General features: G+C 52.2%; 1 protein-coding gene across 13 annotated transcripts in view; it reads left to right on the top strand.

Moving 5' to 3' along the window:
• The window catches only part of Mtss1 (MTSS I-BAR domain containing 1), a 126894-nt gene that overhangs the window by 76738 nt on the left and 30305 nt on the right, over window positions 1–19851 (top strand). For 10 of the 13 annotated variants that reach the window (XM_040730571.1, XM_040730572.1, XM_040730574.1 and 7 more), the window contains exons 4-5: window positions 18082–18166; window positions 19488–19579. In XM_040730571.1, coding sequence (XP_040586505.1) covers window positions 18082–18166; window positions 19488–19579 — 177 coding nt within the window. Of the gene's footprint in view, window positions 1–10919; window positions 11028–18081; window positions 18167–19487; window positions 19580–19851 lie in introns of all 13 variants that reach the window. The other 3 variants (XM_040730569.1, XM_021234499.2, XM_040730570.1) reach the window with 1 other exon arrangement.

Below are 19851 nucleotides of genomic sequence, written 5' to 3'. Positions count from 1 at the left end.
ACTCGTGTGGCGCCTGCTCCCTTTGTTCCTCAGAACCATCCGTCAGTAAGCTCGTTAGCAGGTGCTCTTACTGTCTGTCTTCTCCTTTCTCGTCTCGTGTCTGCAAAGGCTCCTCTTGTGTTTGCCTTGCTGTGTACAAGCAGGCAGCTTTGTTAACAGGGAGCTGCCCCTGCGGGGAAAGCCCGTGTAAAGAGCCCCAGACTTGGCGTCACTTTTAGATGGGAAGAAAGAGCTTTGGGTTCGCAGTCCTCTTGAATCATCGCTCAGCCATGGTGCGGGAAAGGCAAGGTGTGACTTGGGGCAACGCCTCGCCTCGTCGCCTCTGCCGCCCGCCCAGGCCTTAGTTTGATCGGTTGTAGATCATGAAAACACTGCACTGTGGAGGTCGGTTGTGTGACGATGTTGAGCCGTGTGGCCAGTGTTCACTCGTGGCATGAATGCACGCCAGAGGCAGCGTGAGAAGGGACGTATACAGGGGCACTTTGCTGTTTGCAGAGTGGGTCCGTGGTGGCCGGTCCGCACTGCTGCCGTCGAGCATTGACCTAAGTTAACCGGCAGGAGGTCTGACCCATGGGCTCTGGAAACACAGGACCCCTTGGAAGCCCACCTCTTTCCCGGGGTAGCTCTGTGACTAAGGTGGTTTAAGACAGTTGAGAATGCTATTTTAGGAAGCGTTCAGGTCCAGCTGGACGGATGGGGTACTTTGACAGTCTGCTTTACACAAGTCTGAGAAGCCACTCAGGGCTACGGGAGGACCACACTACTGTCCCTCTACCCGGCTGTCTTGAAAAGGACATAGGATTTACCACTCACATGAACTAGAGTATCCAGATTGCTTGCCGCCAAGAAAATGAGAATTAACACAGTGGTAAAGCTGTGTGAGACTTTGTCCTCAGGCCGGGAGGGCGAAAAAGCCTGAAGATGTGTCTGCCATCTGATAGATCTTTCCCTGTCTGTCCGCTTGTTGGAGCTCTTAGGTTCTAGTCTGTTATTCCCTAGTTGCCACATAGCTTTCTCAGGCTTGGGGTTCCTAAACTCAGGTATTTAGAGGTTTTGTGGGGTGTGTCTATGTCCAGGGGTCTTGGGTAGCCCCTAGGGACTCGGGATTGAGGAACACAGACTGTGTGGAGCCTCTCCCTTCTCCTCTGCCTGGAATGCCTCAGATCAGAACTTGGTTAAAGCGTCCCTCTTTTGATGATTTCTGGTTTAGATGAGATCCCTTCCCAGATGACTTTTCCAGAACTTTCTGAGCTGCCGTAGGTCTCCATAGAAGTGAGAGAAGTGTGCAATGCATGTCTTTTGACTTGACTGGCTGCTATGTATGAGGTTAATGAATTGAAGGAGTGAATGATTATTGCCTTGCCAAGGCTTTGAATGCAAACCCCCTGGGACCTAGTGGGGACTTGACCTGTGGGATGGGTGAGCAGGGGCAGTGACCCCATCCTTAAAGCGGCTCCTGGCTTCCTTCACTGGCTACCAGCCAGCCTGAAGATTGCTTTCCTGTCCCTGGTATTTCGGGAATGACTGTGGGGAGAGCCCAACCTGTCCTGCGAGGCAGAGGCAGCCACCCCGCCTGCACCCTGACCAGACAGCCTCTGCAGCTGTTGGTTGACTGCATGCTTACATAATCCTGATTGGGAAATGTTAGGATTTGCTGGACCAGAGGTCAGAGAAATGCTCGTCCTCCGACGTGGGTTTCTGTTGGTTAATCTGATTGTTTGCTCATAAAGGATTTCAGAATTCCAAGTGACAAAGCAGCAGCGGAGTGCATCCTTGCCCAAGGAGTGAATTGAGCAAGGCTTACTGCTGTCCCCGATCCTATCGCTGGCTCTAAGCTGTAACTGCAGAGATCCCTGCAGACTCAGAGAAGGGGGCCGTGGAAGGATGGCCGGGAGCTCAACCGCCCGTTCCTCCCTCTGTGCGTCTTAATGTCCGTGGCATTTTAGGATGCTCCTTTGGACCTGGACTGCAGACCGATGGCAGGGGTGGCCACATTGGCTTCTATCCCTTCCATGGCTGGCACTGACAGGCTGAGATCTGGTCACATCACCCTGCCAAGGGCAGGATGTCAGAATCAACTGAAACATATTGGTGGGCTGAGCTCAGGCAGGGGGAAGCGCAGCAGATGGGGTATTTTTACTGCCTGGAGCGCTAGACTGCCAACAGCCACAGAAGCACAGTGAGCCCTACCTGAGCCTGTGCCCCTGCTCCAGCATCTGCAGCAGAGCAGCTGCACATGGGGGAATGTGACCTTGGTGCTATCACCTCTGTTAATGGCGGCGGGGTGCGAGAGTCTATTCGTGTGTCAAGGCCCAGCCTGCCTAAGCATCTGGAACACTGGAGAAGGGTCAGTGTCAGCAGATCCTCCTACGACTCTGAGTGTTAGGTTCCAGGGCAGGGAGGGAGGGAGGGAGGGAGGGAGGCAGGCACCTCCCTTGTTCTCCCCTCAGCTTCTCTCATAGCTGCCCTCAGAGTAGAGACCAAAGCTGGGTTGACATCACTGGGATTCTTGGAGGTTTTAACGTTTAATTTTTAATTGCAGATGCGCATAGGGTTAAATTTACATATCAGCAGTTGCTCAGTGTCCAGTCAGAACTTCTCACCTTGCAGAATCAAAACTCTGCCACTCCATGTCGTAGTCATGGTGTCCGCCCCCTCCCCTCCCCTCCCGCCCCGGCCCTGGAAGCCACTGCTGTCCTTTCTGTAGGATTTGTCCCTTGGTGAGCAGCTTATTTCACTAACGGAATGTCCTTATCTTTAAGGCGTCACCAGCAACCTCTCCCTCCTTCCTTAAGGCTGAATGGCTATCACAGATGCCACCCTCTGCGGGGGTGACTAGCATGCTGCTGGGTCTCTGTAGCTGTGTGTGCACACACCTGTGCTCTGTCACACGAGATAAAAGGGACACAATTCCATTGCTTTCCCATGTATCCTTCTGTTTGGGTCACAGAGGACCACCAAGTGACTTGGTGCTTTTTCTCTTTAGAGTAGCTGTGACAGTTGTGAAGTTCTTAGTTGGCACGGACAGCTGGAACCCAGAGGTGTGATATATCTGAGACCTGGAGACACTGTGTGTGTGTGTGTGTGTGTGTGTGTGTGTGTGTGTGTGTGTGTGTGTGTGTGTGTCTGTCTGTCTGTCTGTCTGTCTGTCTATGTGTGTGTGTGTTTGCACGCGAGCTCCAGTGTGCTCAAAAGTGCAATTACCTGTGCATGTTTGTGCATGCAGAGGCCAGAGGTTGAGTCAGATGCCCTCCTCAGTGGCTTTCCACCTTACCTTCTTGAGAGAGGGTCTTCCTCTGAATCTGGAGCTCAGTCTGGGCTAGTCTGTCTGGCCAGTGAGCCCTGGAGCTCCACCTACTTTTGTCCTCGGTCACCAAGCCCCCCCCCCCCCCAAGCTGGCAATGTTTCGTCTGAGCCAGGTAACACCTGTCAAGGATGCTGAAGAAGAAATCCTGATGTCGCGCCGCAGTAGCCTCACCCAGCGGTCAGCAAAGTGGCTGTAGGAAATTGCAGGCTTGTTGTACAGAATACCATTTGGTGGGTCCCTTGTCCGTCCTTATCCTCTGGCAAGCGGTTGTTGTCATGGCAACAGCTCTGCTCCCGAGCAGGTTTTCTAATAGCTTGGAAGGAGATTTGACACTCCTTCCTGGGATTGTTGGTAATTGTCTTCTCAAAAGTAAGTTCTGACTATTGGGAATGTTTTTAATGGGCCTGGTTGAGTCCTTGGGGGAAGGGGCACTTTGAAGTCTGCCGGCTTCATGTCTTCAAAAGCCCGGGTTCTCTGCTCCCCCTTTTTCTCTTGTGTACTTTTTTTTTTTTTTTTTTAGGAAGAACTGTTTCTCTCGTTAAAACTTTGCTCTTAGTGCGTGTAAAACCTTAACTCCATTTGCTGGGCAGCAGGCCCAGCAGCCTGTGTCACGGGTCTGTAATTAGATTAGTTGTTAGTGTGCACATTTTCCATGACCTTGACTCTCAGAGGCAGAGCCTACAACCTTAGAGTCTTGAAATCCTGCCTCCCTTGGTCTTCCCGCAAGCAGACAGAAGGGCCTCATGGGTCAGTCTACCCTGTATTGTTGCTCTCTCCAGTAGCTCCCATTTATCCCAGCTGCCCAGATGTCGAGGGCACCTGTTTTCCATGCAGCTGGTTTCCCTGCCTCCTCTTGGTTTTGAGCCTTCATCCCAGATCGTATGTCTTGTTAGACACTCAGAATTCAGGGATGGCTTAGGAGTAGTGGCTCTCCATCGGAGGTCACCGTGTGATGGAGGGTGTGTGGAGCAGGACGTCCAGGACAGCATGAGAAATGTGACAGCACACACTCAAGAGGAAGGAGGAGGCAGGCCAGCAAACATCCTGGTCTCCGGAGTTCACCCTCTCCTCCTGTATCAGTTAATACTGTCAGCTTGATGGGATCTAGAATCACCTTGGAGACAAATCTGGGCCTGACTGTGAGGATTTTCCTGATTAGCTGGGTTGCAGTGAGAAGACTCATCCTAACTGTCGGAAGGAGAAGAGTGAGTTCAGTGCTAGCGGTCATCCTCTGCTTCCTGATTGGACAGCGTGACCATCCTCTGCTTCCTGATTGGACAGCGTGACCAGCTGCCTCCGGCTTCTGTTGCCATCACTCCCTTGCCTCGATGTGTACTGTACCCTTAAAACGCGAACCAGATTAGCGACCCCCTTATTCTGCGTCTGTCAGGCACCTGCTGATTATAGCAACAAGAAAAGTTACATTGCACCTGAAGCCTTCAAGCTAGACAGGAGAGGAAAAGCCCCGGCTCTGCATCCTCTAGACACCACTGAAATGAGATGGGGGCGGCCACGGGGCCAGCAGACTTTTCTGTCAGTACCTGTCTTCCATGGGACCACTTTGCCATCAGACGTCTGTTACCCCGGACTCTGTGATTTCACCCCCAGTAGGAGGACATCTGCTTGGAGGAGGAGTCTTGTTTGGAATGGGACACTAAAGTGAGGGTCGGGGAAGCTAAGGCAGGAACCTGACCCAGCAGCCCACCTGCTGTCTGGTGATGAGTCACGTGCGCTTTGCTTCTACAGCATGTCTAGGACATCTGGTCTACCTGCGCTCATCTGGAGACTCTTCAGTGTTCTCAGAATTGGCAAAATGTATCGACTGATGAACATACCTGCCCTGGCCCCTTCCCATCACAGTGTAGTGAGGGGCAAGTTGCCATCATTAGGGAACTGGTTAGAAATGCTACCCTCATGCCTCACCAGCCTGACCACTGAAGAAGGGCAGGCTTTATGCGTATTGAAGGCTTTAATACTGTTCTGTGACTTGGAGGTAGGGAAGCAAGCCCAGGGGAAGCAGCCTTGCATTATTCCTGCATTTGTGCTGGCCCTGCCAGCCACCTGAATGTCTGTTTTTCATGGGGCCCAGATGCAGCCATTACTGCCTGATGATAGTTAACCCAAGACCAAAACTCAGTTGTCATCCCCGCTTTTGTCTGTGTTTAACTTAAACAAATAATCAACCCAGGTAAATTGGTTTCTTTGTTACCTAGACCCTAACCTTTCCCCGGAGTAGAGGCTGGAAGCCATTGTCTCCCTGATAGAACAGCTCTGGCAACCACGCCACTCAGTGACCATGAATCAGACCCAGCTGGCCCCTAGGGGTTGGGCCATGACCTTGACAGCACAGCCCAGGCCGACTGTGCTCTTTCCCCTCAGTTCCTGTGCTGCTGACAGCTTCCTGTCCTAGAATTGATGGCCAGCGGATAGCCGGCTCTAAATCATCCCCACAGTTGCTTTCTTTGTTTGCATCCTGTTAGGAGGGCAGGTTGCTGAGTGGGTGTGAGGGGAAGAATGCAGGAGGAAGGAGGGGCAGAGGAGAAAGGGCAAATGGACTCCCCAGAAACACAGCAGCCTCTAACTGCTCTCCATGGTCACGGGAGTCAGGTGGGGCCGGGACACATTCTAACTGTGCTCCACAGAACTGAACATTGAATTCTTCTGAACTCTGTGGTGACCCCACCTTAACTTTGCAAACTTTTCAAAAACATTTTACCATTTTTACTTACGTATGCCTGTGTGTGTGTGTGTGTGTGTGTGTGTGTGTGTGTGTGTGTGTGTGTGTGTATGTGTGTGTGTGTGTGTGTGTGTCTGAGTGCAGGTGACCTTGATGGTCAGAGGCTCCCCTGGAGCTAGTTATAGGTGGTTGTGTTGGAAGCTGAGCTCAGGTCTATAATTCTCTCCAACTCCTAAGTTTCATCACCACCATCATCGTCAGTTTGACTATGCAGCCCTTCTTCATCCGGAACTTACTGTCTAAACCAGGCTGGCCTTGAATTCACAGAAATCTACCTGCCTTTGCCTCCTGAGTACAGGAATTAAAAATGTACCACCACTCCCAGGCTCCAGATTTATTTATATGTAGTTGGGGGGAGGGTTAAGACAGGTTTTCTCTGTGTAGTCTTGGCTGTCCTGGAAGTCACTCTGTAGACCAGGCTGGCCTCAAACTCAGAGATCCTCCTGCCTCTGCCTCCTGAGTGCTGGGATTGAAGGCGAGCGCCACCACTGCTGCCAAGCTTGGATTATATTTTTAGGTAATAATTAACCTCTCCCTTTTTCTTTAGAGATATGTAGTCACTTAAGATGAGATATATATCGGTGTGTGTGTGTGTTTGTGTCTGTTTGTCTGTGTCCATTCGTGTCTGTCCGTCCATCCATCTCCAGGTCTGATTTCTAAAGCACAAGATGAAATGCATTAGTTAGCATGGGCATCAAAGAAGCTTCAGGAATTCCCAGGCTACTTTTTGGATTTTCTCTTGACCTTAAGAACTCATTTTGGGAACTGGAAACTGAAACTGCTTTTAAGTCCTGACACTGGAAGAGAGAAGTGGGGAGGATGGGGTGTCAGGACAAGGGGTAATGCTTTCTCTTGCCTGTGTGTGCATCATGGGTGCTCCCTATGTGGTGAGAGCCAGACTCTGGATCTCCTGCCTATGGCTGCTCCCTGTGTGTGTAGTGAGAGCCAGGCCCTCTGGTGAGCCAGAGTTGGAGTTCGTTTACCCTCGGCCTCTCTGCACCTACTTTGTCAGCACCAGTAACCTGGGGCCAATGTCTTCAACCAGTGGTGGCCCACAAGGAGTAGATGGGTTTTTGTTTGTATTAATACTATCTTATTGTGCGCATGCCTGTGTTGGGTATACTTGAGGAGGACATTGGGCACCTTCATCGGTTGCTCTCTCTGCCCAGGCTTTTGAGACAGAGTCTCTCACCGAGCCGGAAGCTCACCGTGTTGACTAAATTGGCTTGCCAGTGAGCCCTTGGCATCTCCCTCCGTGTGCCCCCAGGGCTGGGGTCATAGGCATACCCATGCCGGGCTTTTTAAAAGGGCACCAGGGAGTCGAACTGAGGACCTCTTGCTTGCGCAAGTGCTCCTACCAACCCAGCCTTTGCTGTAGTGACTTCTTTTTTAGAATAACAACTGAGGTGTCCGTGCCAGGTCTGTCACATTAGCACTCAGGAAACAGTCATTTCTGGTTAACTTAGAGGAGAGACGACAAAGCTTTCTGGCCCAGTTCGTGGATGTACAGAGAGGCCTCTTAAGTGAGGACAGTGGGAGCAGATGTAGCCTGATGATAGGAACTGGAGGTTCCAAGGCCCGTGTTGTCACGGGATGTGACTGTGTGAGCTCCTCACTGCTCCCGAACTCCAGTTTTGATCACACAGCTTGCAGCTCCCCCTCTCCTGGTCCATGGGATCTGACTTGGGAAATAAACCCAGAGCTGGCTGCTGTGAGCCTCCCCGACGGTTGTATATTTTGGCAGCTAAGAAAGTGACATGTGGTTCATGTATCAGGCCACATCTGCTTCACTGGCTGAGCTACTGTCCTCCAGGCTCCCTCGCTTTGGCTCCAGAAGGAGCCTCTTCCTGTGCCCATGGAGGCTGGCCATGGCAGTGTGTGGGGCTCATGGTGGCAGCTGCCCGGGAGCCTGCAGAACTTCTGGGTGACACCCTCCCGGGGCTCTGCACCGGGGCGGCAGTCCCACGTGACCATGCCTGCTCCTGTCCTGGTTTTCCACGGTATGAACGTGCCCGTGGTCTGTGTTTCCCTAATACCATCCCCGCCTTGCTTTTAAACAGCCACAAAGAAAGCGGAATGTTGGTCTTAGTGGCCGCCGGTACCACACACGCCAGAATCCCGTGCATGTTGGCCTGAAGGTGCCAGATGGTGGTGGGACTGTGTGGTTTTGTTTTCTGAAAAGTTGTGAAGTGGGGAGCGGCTGAGTGATCCCCACCTGATAACAGCTTGCTTGCACAATCTTCCAGCCTGCGTGGGGGCGCCACGGTGTCTTCAAGGAATGAGACACAGCCCCCCCCCCGCATTTGCTGATTGCACGGCATTAACTGTCCTCCCAAACACCAGCTGGGGTCCCCATCCACACTCAGCTATGTACAGTTGCTGAATAACAGTTTAAAAAAAAACCTGGGAAATTCCATGTGTCTCTCTTCCTTGAAGGTTGAAACGGCTCCTTGGGGTCACCGTTGTGGTCAACAGGAAGTGGCAGGTCCTTTGTGAGGGCCCGTCAGGGTTTATTTTTGAAAACTGGTTTTAAGGGTTTTTTTTTAGTTGAGACCTAAGGAGCCTTTCTCTGTAAGTTAATGACACGGCCATGTGTCCATGTGCTCATTTCCTTGAGTCTGTTTGTTGCAGGAACATTCTAGGCCCTAGCAGTAAAGAGGGAAGAGCTTGGATGGTTTTACAGCCCTTGTCAGGGCTGACATGGTCACTCTGCAGTGACTCACATGAGGCTGCTTCTGCTGAGAGTCTTGTCTAAGGAAGAGGGTACGGGACTGTGTGGTAACTGGAATGCTTGGAGCTGCTGCTCCGTTTCTCCTCCCCTGAGCCCCCGAGTGAAGGGGGGCTGCCTGCCGTCTGCTGTTAGAATTCAGACTCACCCTCGGATACCATTCTATGGCACCAATTACTCCATCAGAAACCTTCACTCGTTGTGTGGTGGGAGATGCCCAGGAGAGACCAGGGAACTGGGCAGAGGTGTCACACGCAGCTGTGTGGTCATCTGATGCTTTTCTTCGAATGAGTTTGTGTGTGTGTGTGTGTGTGTGTGTGAGAGAGAGAGAGAGAGAGAGAGAGAGAGAGAGAGAGAGAGAGAGAGAGAGAGAGAGAGAGAGAGAGAGAGAGAGAGAGAGGAGAGCGCACGTGTGTGCTCAGAGCTGTTTCAGCCAAGGCAGGAGCTGGCCTCCAGGCATCCCCGTGGGCGGCAGATGGCATACTCAGCCATGCTCTGCCTCCCAGCCCGAGCAGCATCTGAGACACGCTGGGCTGCTTCTGCAGTGCTGCACTGGCCAGGCCTCCAGCCGCCACCGAGGTGAAGACACCTGACATTCTGAGTCTTTGGTGCTCTCTGAGAATGGGCTTGTGTGTGTGTGTGTGTGTGTGAGAGAGAGAGATCAAACTATCACAGCCTGCTGGGCCGCTGCAGAGTCTGGCCTGGACGGCCTGTGTGTCCCATGACAGCTCCATCCAGCCTTCATTTCGGTAGGCGCTTTCCTTTCCCTTTTTGGCTGCAGGGAGGCTGGTGATGTCATGGTTTGGAACTCTGCAGTATGAAAAGGAACAGCCAAGGGGATCCAGGGGTTGTTGCAAAGCTGGGGAGCAGAGGGCAGCCTTCTGCCTGTTGAGGGGGCAGGGCAGAGGGGCCAGCGTGGCCTCTAGTGGGTTGACCACGATAGCTTTGTCGCCAGACAGTCTGTCTCTCTATGTGAGTGTACGGGTGGCGGCGAGCTCAGCGCCCCTTTCCCAGCAGGTACAGCAGATGAACGCTGTTTGGGGTGTGGCAGGGAGCAGCGATCCTGGTTCTCACGGACGCCAGCCCTGTGCTGTCCACTGCCTCTTCCTCACCTAGTTTACCAGCTCTGTGGAGAAGAACGTTCCGTGCAGGAGGGGACAGGCTGCTTGCAGGTTGGGCTGGTGCCCTGTAATGGACACGCAGCAGCCCGACCAAAGCTGATACTGCTCCATCTTCCTCCTCCCGAGGACTTGGCAGTGGTTATTGTTCCTCTGCGTAATTGGCCCCTGGATGTAACCAGTGTGTCTTGTTTTCTCTATAAAATGTACCGTTGCTGTCTTTTGTGCACCCAGAGGTGGGATCTTTGCTAGCACGACTCGGCGTCTGCCTCCCGCCCGAGTTGTAGGCTTAACAAAGAGTCCCTAAACTCCCAAACCCGTAGGCGCCCGTTGTCCGGCTGTTGTTCAGTAACTGAGATACAGGGCACATCGGCCTTGGGATTGTGGTGTAAAGATCAAGATTTGTTTCCTGCACAGTGAGTGGGGTGTTTGAAAAGGTGACTAAAGCCAGCTCCTTGTAGAAACAGTCGCCATCAAAGTGTGCATGAGGAGAAGGTTAAGGGGGCCTGGTAGGGATAAGGGGGGGAGCTGGGCAGAGGGCTTGAAAAGCATGTACGAGGGTCCCAGGTTCAATCGCACGTGCGTGCGCGCACGCATTGGGAAGACGGAAGCATTGTAAAAAATTTAGGCTACTTGATGCTTTACCAGAGACACGAGTGAGAAATTATGGCTGGTGGTAGGGTGTGAGAGTCAGTGTAGCGTAGAGATGACAGTAGTTAGTATACCGCTTTTTGTGTTCTAAACACAAGGTCGGCGTTTGAGTAGAACAGGTCAGTGCGGGGAGGGCTCCGCAGCTCCGTTGCTGTCTTCAGAGCCCCTCCTTCCCTGGGTTGCCCTCTAGCTTTAGCTCAGGAGATGGCGGGGCATTAGTGTCCATGCTGGGGAATCAGGCAGTGTGAACAGTGCTGTGGAAATCCTGTGGCCACGGGGCCTGTAGATCACCCGAGGATATAGCAAGGATGGGAGAGCTTCTAAGAAAGCCCCCGACCCCTAGAGGTCAGTGGCGAGGGACATTGTTTACCTCAACAGGGGCATTTGGTATGGATGAACCAGGCTTGAGAAAATATTTCTGGGGAGACATGTCGCAGGTGGTGGCGGCGCACGCCTTGGATCCCAGCACTCGGGAGGCAGAGGCAGGTAGGATCTCTGTGAGTTCGAGGTCAGCCTGGCCTACAAATCAAGTTCTATGACAGCCAGAGCTATTATGCATAGAAACCATATGGGGGTGGGGGGGTATGCCATAGGTGGCCTCACACTCAGGGTTGGTATATTTGGGGTGTGTGGTAGCTATGTGCCAGGCTCCGTGTAGTTGTAACTCTCTTAGATCTTGTTAGGCGTACTGCCAGGGAAGCACGCCCACCTGTGTGATTGGGCGAGCCACCTCTGAAACGTGTTGAGGGTCCCCAAGTAATGCTGCGTGCAGCTGGCTTAGTCCTGCATGGCTGCTGTTTTGGTCCAGTGCCAAGATCTCAGAGAGACAATTTGGGGTTAGCCAAGTGTGTGGATGGTAGCCCTGACATCGAGCCTCTGGAACCTGTTTTCTCGTACTCCCCACCCCCACTCGAGCACCAAATTTTTGAGTCCTTTGGTAGACCTTCTCCGACTCCATGGAAGGTGGGTCTCTGCCGATTTAGACCACGGACTTCCGTGTCTCTTTCCCAGTATGTTGTCTGGCACAGAGCAGTTGAATTAATGAGTCCGTAAGTCAGCGGGCAGGGATTATGGGCCTATTGACTTTGAAGAGCGCCAGTTCTGTGTTTCTAAATTAATGTTTCTTTAATGGCTCGTGGGTTGCTTGTTTCCTCATTACAGGATGCATGTTACCTATCGGTTCGGTGCGGAAGGAGCTGGGGAGGCTGCAGTCTTACAAGCCTTCATGGCCTGGTGATGAGAGATTGTGGGAGGAACGTCTGATTGGGGAGGCCCCAGGTGCTGTGAAACATCTCTAATGCTCCGGGCGTAAAACTGACCGTTCAGGACTGTGGATGCCATGCCCGGAAGGCCCTGGGTTTGACTTCCAACCTGGGTGTAGTGACACAGCCCTGTAATCCCAACATTTGGGAGGAGAGTTTAGAAGTTCAAGATCGTCCTTCATTCCTTAGCAAGCTTGAGTCTATCCTATCTTAAAAGATGCGTGGGAGGTTGTTTGAACAATACATAATAACCCGGTGCAGAGCTGAACTGTCCCGTCCTGGGCCCTGCTTCTGGGAGGTTCCAGAGACTATTCTCCTGTCGAGCGGTCACCTGAGGCTCCAGCGAGCCTTCGACAGGACACACAGCGACTCACTGCGCCCTCATGCTTCGGCCAGAGCAGTTCCTAAATCTAGTCGCCAGTGCTTCCCTGACCCATTGTAGGATCCAGCCTGCCACCTGCCCGCATGGCAGGCCCAGGCCGCCTGCCTGTGTAGCCCCCACTGCGCTGGGAGATGGAGGCGCCCCACAAATGAGGCGGCTGGGAGGGGTGTGACAATGCCGCTTGATAGACACCACCTTTGTAGTGGCAGCCGGACGGCCCCAGCCACGTGGGCTACTGTTTAGAGGAAGGAACAGTGGCTCCAAGGCCTTTGCCCTCCCGGTTTCCTTCCCACCCCCTGAGAAGCAGCCGTAAAACAATTTGTATTCTGTTTATGACGTTAAATGCTCCTCTTTGTCCTCAGTTGGGGATGTCTGCAGCTTGTCATAGCAGGAAGAAGACTTCTGATACCAGTCAGACAAAAGTAGGGTTTCGGCACTGGCCGTTCTGCTGGGCTGCTGTGTGGCCTATTAGCAAGCCCTGCTGAGGGGCAAGGAAGGTGCCTTTCTCCTAGGACTGCTGTGTGAGTGTGTGCGTGCGTGCATGCGTGTGTGTGTGTGTGTGTGTACATGCATGCAAAACTATGGAGACCAGAGAGCATTGTATGCCCTGGTCCTCTCTGTGTTATAGGATTCCTTTCTGAGCCTGGTGTTTATTGGTTGCCTAAGCCGCTGGCCACTGAGCTCCAGAATCCTGTCTCTGCCTCCCCCAGCACAGGGTTAGCAGGCATGCACGCGGCACCTGGGGCTTGGATTCTGGGTGGGACTGGGGTCCTCGTGCTGTATATGGTGTGGTCGCCTTCTGACTGGACCAGTGCTCGCCCAGTTGCCGTTCTTAGCTCGCTAGCACTCGCTGTGCCGCGGGGACAGGTTTCAGTGGGGCGTCTACAGTTCCCCAAGGGTGCACTTCGCTCTCCCACATCTGGTGCTCTTTCTTGTCCTGCTTCCCCACCCATCAGGCCACGCCCCTTATGTGCCTCCGCCATGTCCCCTTTCCCACTCCCCAGTGTCAGCTCTCAAGGGCTGAGCCTTGTCTTCGGTAGCCTTGGCATCTCTCCACCCCCTTCTCCAAGGTAGACCTTGTTCAGGGTTGCTTTAGTCCCCGTGCCGCCCATGCCGAGGCTCCTGATCATTGCTGCACACGACCAGGGCTCTTTGGACACTGAGCCACTGCAGATCTGTTCTAGGCTGTATCAGGTCGCCAGGGTGAGCCCTCCCTCATCCAGTAGCGCTGGCATTGTTAAAGGGAGGGAGAGAGAGAGAGAGGCAGAGTTGGACCGAGGACAGTGCAGTCTTTACGTATGTCGCACTTGGAAGACTGAAGAGCAGGGCTGTGTATCCGTGGTGGCAAAGACTTATTTAGATGATGCTGCGGTTAGCCGTGGGGGGGCCAGAGGCACAGACTTCCCTTATGGGTTGCTGGGCTGCTGTGAGAGCCTGGTCCTGCTGATAGCTTGAGCTCAGTACCTCCAGCACTGTGAGGACTGCGTTTGGTCATTGGAAGCCAGCAGACTCGGTGCCCTTTGGTAGGCAGGGAGGAAGCTAATACCACGCTCAAGAAACACTTGGGGAATTAGTCTTCATGTGTAAAACATTCACTCTCCTATAGTCCAGGGATGCTTGTGGCCTGTCATACATCATCATTGGCTGGCTTTGGCTTTGTGTCGTTTGAATATATATTTGTCTGTTATGAGAGAAGGCTCAGTGTGCCACACTGAAAAGAATTGAGATTTCAGCCATAAAGTATTTTACAGGACTTGGCTCCATTCCCTCATTTCCAAGACATGAAACCAAATCAAAGTGACTTTACAAATAAAGATACGGATGGCCTTGTGGAATGGGGGGCGCCCAAGTTGAGAGAGGGACAGGCTCAGCTTGGAGCCGGCTAGGGAAGTTGTGAAGCCTTGGGGTTTCTGACTTCTGTAGACAGGGTGACCCTTACCCTAAGACAAGTAGCCCAGAGTCATGGTGGTGTGCCTCAGCGGCTGGGCAGTCTATGTCCTTGGTCGTGTCTTAGAGGTCTCTGATAACATCTCCTGACAGCCTCCCCAGTGTCCTTACTGTCTGCAACTCTTTGTCATCCTTGAACCAGCCATTGCCAAGAAGCAGGGACTTACATCATTTAAGCGTGGATGCTAGAGTCCACTCTGGGGAGTCTCACACTCACCCTTCACTGCTCCAGATTCACGGCTCTTACCGTCTCTGTAGATGTTATTACACACTCTCACAGGACCTTTGGAGACGGTCCCCGCTGCCCTGGGAAGTGGCTGCCTGCAGGTGTGATTTCACTAAGGATTTTGTGACAGGCGCAACATCATGACAATGTTTCCTGTGGGAAAGATGGCAGGGAGGTAAAGTCAGAGAGAAAAGACACGGGGACAGGACAGAAGCAGAGGTTTGCAGATGACATCGACTCACCTCTGGCTCTGAAGATGGGGGAGGAGGCCTCTGTGAGTCAAGGGACACTGGCAGCCTTGAGAAGAGGGTGGGAAGGGCAGGAAATGGTTTCCCGGGGAAACACGACTCTGCTAGCACCCGAAGTTCACCCGGTGACACCCATTGTGAACTGCTAACCCCAGAACTGTAGGATGCTAAATCTTCGTTGGAAGACACCGAGTTACGGCAAACTTATATGTCCGCTTTTCCCCCACACTCCTCATAGGCCTTTTCCAAGATTAAAATCTCACATTTTGTCATAGACGGTGATTCATTAGGTCAGTGAAGGGCTTCCCACACACGCATGCGCCTGCGTTCGGTCCCCCAAGCCCGTAGAAAGTTCTGGGTGTGGTAGCACATGCCTGCAACCCAACTCCGAGGAGAAGATGAAAGGATCCCTGGGTTTACTGACCGGGCAGCCCGGCTAGCCCAGCTGGTGAGCTCCACGCTCAGCGAGAGACCGTATCTCAAAAAGTGATTTAAAAAATAACGCAGAGAACAAATTGAGGAAGGTTCCTGATGCTAGGGGATAAAGAAAAAAAGCAAACTGATTGCTGGGCCAGCCTCCAATGATAAATATTCTGTCATTCAAGGAGTAAGGTGGCCAGGTGCCTAAGTCGCCATTTGTGATTCCATAAATACTCCCGTTGTCATGTTGGACCCTGTCCAGATGTCTTCTCCGTCTTTGTAGCTCCAGCCAGTTTCCTCCAATTCAAACCTGCTGAGTTTTTTTTTAAAGTCCTAGCAGAGGTCAGGAGAGCATCAGCTGTTGCTAAGTACTTACACAGATAGAGCTATTTTTAGGGTGACCCATGATGCCGGGATCGGCAAGTTCCAACACTGGGTCCTGGGGCGCACAGGGGATGTCATCTGCCTCGGCCCCTGTGCCAGTTACAGAGATACTGATGGTAGGAAGCTCTCATTATGTTTCTCCATTTCCTGTCCTCCGCGACTTCCTGCGCAGAGACACATGGTGGGCACAGGCATTCCGTTCAGAAACTGCGTGCATCAGGTGGCCTGCAACTTGGCTGCCTCTGGAAGGCCCTGGGGGTGAAATAGATCTGTGGAAAAATATCGGGAAGGCGCTGAAATAATAGGACAGGAAAAACAAAACAAAGCCAGAGGTGGGGGACTGGCCTTTGTCATGGTCTTTCCCGGTCTCCAGGTCTACCTCAAGGAGATGGAAGTGTAGGTCCCGAGTGGACCCCCAATCCATAGCTGTCTATGTTGTCTGCTGGGACAGCTTCTGGCCATTCAGGCACCATTACAGTTCTAGACTCAAGAGCCAAACTTGATAGCTGAACAAAATCTCCCCATCGTGTTAGTGGGTAAGGGAGGAAGCTGGACTGGGGGGGCTCTGCCCCCCTATTGTTTTTTTGTCTGTATGAAGAGTCACGTGGCTGGAAGCATAAGCCCGGCAGGTTGAGCTGATGAATGTCATTCACTAGTCCTGTAACCTTGGGCATGCCGCTGGAAGTGCTTCTGTCTGTGAAACGGGCCTGGTAACATTACCAACACAACCGGGCGTGTTGTGAGGCCTGAATGATTTACTATGAGGAAAGTACTTAGGCCGCTACCTAAACATTCTCAGCAGCATCCGAGTGACACACAATTCTGTCTTTAAACAGCTGTGTCCTATTCAGTTGGGTGTCTGTGCCCCATGGTTCATTTAACTAGATCATTATTATGGGATTTTTTGATGTTGTAAACATCTCCATCAATGTCCTCCCAGGTGAGGAATCGCCGTTTTTCTTAATTGTTTCCGCAGGCTCGATTCTTAGATTAGAGCTGCTGGGTCAGAGAGTGCTGTTTTTAGGTTATTTCCCGATGGCCGCTGCTGCTTCCCCCCAGGAGGGACTTAGTCTACTGCCTAGCAACAGCGAGTAAGTGAGCCAGGATTCTTGTGTGGCCACGTTATTAATTTTTAATCAGGTGAAGGCGCAGGAAGAGGAAATCTCTTTCCAGGGGATAAAGCGGTCCTCGTTCCTCACCTTAACCCCTAAAACCTCCAGCAAGAGGATGGGAACTCAAGTGGAGCATCATGTGAGAACTGCGCCCTCTACTGGTGATCCCCAGGAAGACACAGACACTTTGTAGGAAATAGGTTTTGGGGGGACTGTGGTTGTGTGGATGGGGGGGGGTCACAGAATCTCTTGTATCCTGCGCTGGCCTTGAACTTGCTATGTAGCTGACAGTGGTATTGAATTTTTAGTCATCCTGCCTCCATCTCTGGAGTGATGGGATTACAGGTGTGTGGTGTGCCTCTGTGGCAGCTTCCTGGAGCCCAAAGGCTTCCATACCCATGAGACAAGCACTCTTCCAACCGACCTGTGACCTCAACCCCCAGAGGCACTATTTAGAGGTCAAACTAGCCTGGGGATTACATTTGTGTCTCGCTCAAGGTTTTATAACACTGATGAGCAGTAAAGTGTGAGTTTTATTCTTCAGGGAAAACCTGGTACCATCTGGAGATATTTTCAGATACTCAAGGCTGAGTAATAGTAGGAGGATCCTGCTACAGGCTCCAAGAGGGTCCAATCCAAGATGTTGCTAACTGGCAATACACAGGATAGCCTCACTGCAAGTGTCAGTATTATCAGAAACCCCGACTGACTAGGTATGCTCCTTGGAAAAGTAACCTGCCAGGAGCTAAGTGTAGAAGGTTGTTGTGGAGACCGGGTGTCACTGTGCAGCCCCGGCAGGTCTGGAGCGTGCTGTGTAGACCAGGCTGGCCCGTAGCTCACAGATCTGCTGGCCTCTCTTTGTTTATGTATTTTTGAGATAGGTTTAGCCCCAGCTGGCTTTGAACTCCTAGTGGACTACTTGCTTCTGCTTCCCAAGTGCCAGGACTTAGTGCTGGAGCCGCCAGGTCCAGCCAAGCCGTTACTAATTGGTAGCCAGGCTCATCCTTACTTGCTTGTAGAGCCCTCTTAGCTTGCAGAATAAAATGGAGGACGAGGGGAACTGAACCAAAAGACAACCATTTCTGTGGAGAGAACAAAACAAAATGTAAAACATGTAATGCCATGTGTTTTAATAAGAGGCTTTTGTTGTTGTTGCCTTCTGTTTTCTGGGGACTTGGTTAACCCTGCAATAAATTCCTGTGGCTTCCTCCTGAATGTTTTGTTGGGTAGAAAACCGTTTTATTTAACACTTTCCCCGGTTGAAGTGTTAGTGTTTTCCTAATGTCTTTCACTGCGCCTTCCAGGGTCCTTATGCAGTTAGGATCTGAAGTTCCAGTTTGTTCTCCGTACATCCCCGTAAATAAGTGTCCCAGTAAATGCACACCCCAGTCTGTGTTCTGTATTTGCATATGCATTTTATTTACATATTAATTTGCATTTCATTTGCATATGTGCACGAGCAATGAGAGGTTGTGAAGGCAGTGACTTAGGGTCCCCATGGTGTGATGAGACCTGACCTGGCTTGTGCTTCCTCACCTGAACCTCCTCTCTTTTCCCAGGCGGCACCCGGGAGATCGGCTCGGCACTCACCAGAATGTGCATGCGCCACAGAAGCATCGAGGCCAAACTGCGGCAGTTCTCCAGGTGAGGGGCCTCCCCGGGTCCATCCCGGAGGGTTAGGTTCCGGATGCGGTGCCTGGGCCGCACTCTCTCCCTACAACCCGTTCTCTGCCCTGCTGCTTCTTCACGGAGTGAGCCGGGCATCTGCTGTGTGCTGGCCGTGGGTCTAGCGCTGGCTGGCGTTGGCGAGTCCATCCCCTGCCCTTAGATGGCTCATACATCACCCACAGCTCTCCTTATCACGGTTGTGGAGATAATGCACACTGAGGCCCCCTCCCCGCAGGAGCCTCTTGGGAGGAGTGAGATTTGCCCGCCCTAGTGCCCCGTCCCCCAGGCCCACGCTGGTTACAGAGCCACCAGGAGGAAGTGGACCTCAGAGTCCTCTTTGCGTCTGGTTATTAGACACCAGGAGTTGGGTAGAGTGCAGTGGCTGGCTCAGGGATTTGGAGTCACCCGTCAGATACAAGTGGCCCTTGTGTCCCAAACAGATCCGCTTAATTCAGCATTGTCCTGACCTTTGCTTTGAGTACAAGGCTGTACCCGGGCTTCTCCCTGCCGTTGATTGGAAACTGGCACTTGCAGCTTGAGAACGCTCTGGTCTCTTCATCTTTCTCCTTGTTAGGGTTGTACAGTCATTATGTCTTCAGGATTTTAGGTTCCGAGTGCCCATAGCACCTGGGGTCTTAAAAAAAGATTTCCCCGTCTCTGGAATTTTAGAAAGCACTAAGTTCATCTCCGGGGTCCCTATCTCTTGGGGGTTCCCACTTTGTGGCCAGAGGAGTGGCCCCAGGTTTCTGCGACCTGCCTTTTAATGTGGGCTGGAAGATAGCAGAGGATATGAGAAGAGATCTCTCTAGCCAGGCACACTTATATGGTTTTTATGTGGTTGTTTTTGTTTTATCTTAATTTTTTTTTTGAGACAAAAGCTCACAAGATATCTCTGGCTGACCTAGAACTCACTTTGTGGACTAGGTTAACCTTGAACTCAGAGACCCACCTGCCTCTGCTTCTCGGGTGCTGGGATTAGTGGTGTGAAGGTGTATATCTATAACTTCTTAGTCGTTGAAAGCATTCCGAGACCTTGGAGGCAATGGTGGGTCATTGCCTTTATTTGTTCAAGGAGATGGTTGAAGCATGTTTTAAGCACTACATGTAAACCTTTTGGAGTGTCTTGCCATGTAGCCCAGGCTGGCCTCGAACTGCCCATCCTTCTGTCTCACCCCCCTGAAGTGCTCGACCGGATGACAGGCGAGCATTACCACACCCTACCACCCATGCGTGCACCTCAACAGCAGAGTGTAAGTGTACCGTTTAATCTCTCCTTTTCTTTGTCTCCTGGCGAAAGTGCTTTGATCGACTGCCTGATAAACCCGCTTCAAGAGCAGATGGAAGAGTGGAAGAAAGTGGCCAACCAGCTGGACAAGGACCACGCCAAAGGTACGGCAGGAGGGAGGCCTGGTAGCTGTGAGTGCCGCTGGCTTACTGGGTTACTGTCACCAGAATGGGTCAGAGTCCTCTCATCTCGCCTCCTCCTGTAGGCATTTCAGCTTTGGGGACGAGGGGTCCCAAGTGTTACCATCGCAGGACTGTTGCTTGCTTGGCGTGGGTGCTGAGGACCAACGCTCGGGTCTTCATGCTTACACACAAGCACGTTGTCACTGAGCTGTCCCCTGAGCCCCCCAACAGATGTATCGTGACTTTTTTTTTTT

The sequence above is a fragment of the Mesocricetus auratus genome, unplaced genomic scaffold, assembly GCF_017639785.1.
Source record: "Mesocricetus auratus isolate SY011 unplaced genomic scaffold, BCM_Maur_2.0 Super-Scaffold_100023, whole genome shotgun sequence".
NCBI classification, from domain to species: Eukaryota; Metazoa; Chordata; class Mammalia; order Rodentia; family Cricetidae; genus Mesocricetus; species Mesocricetus auratus.
Note: the sequence above shows the minus strand (reverse complement) of the source record. Positions and strands in the feature narration are given on the sequence as shown.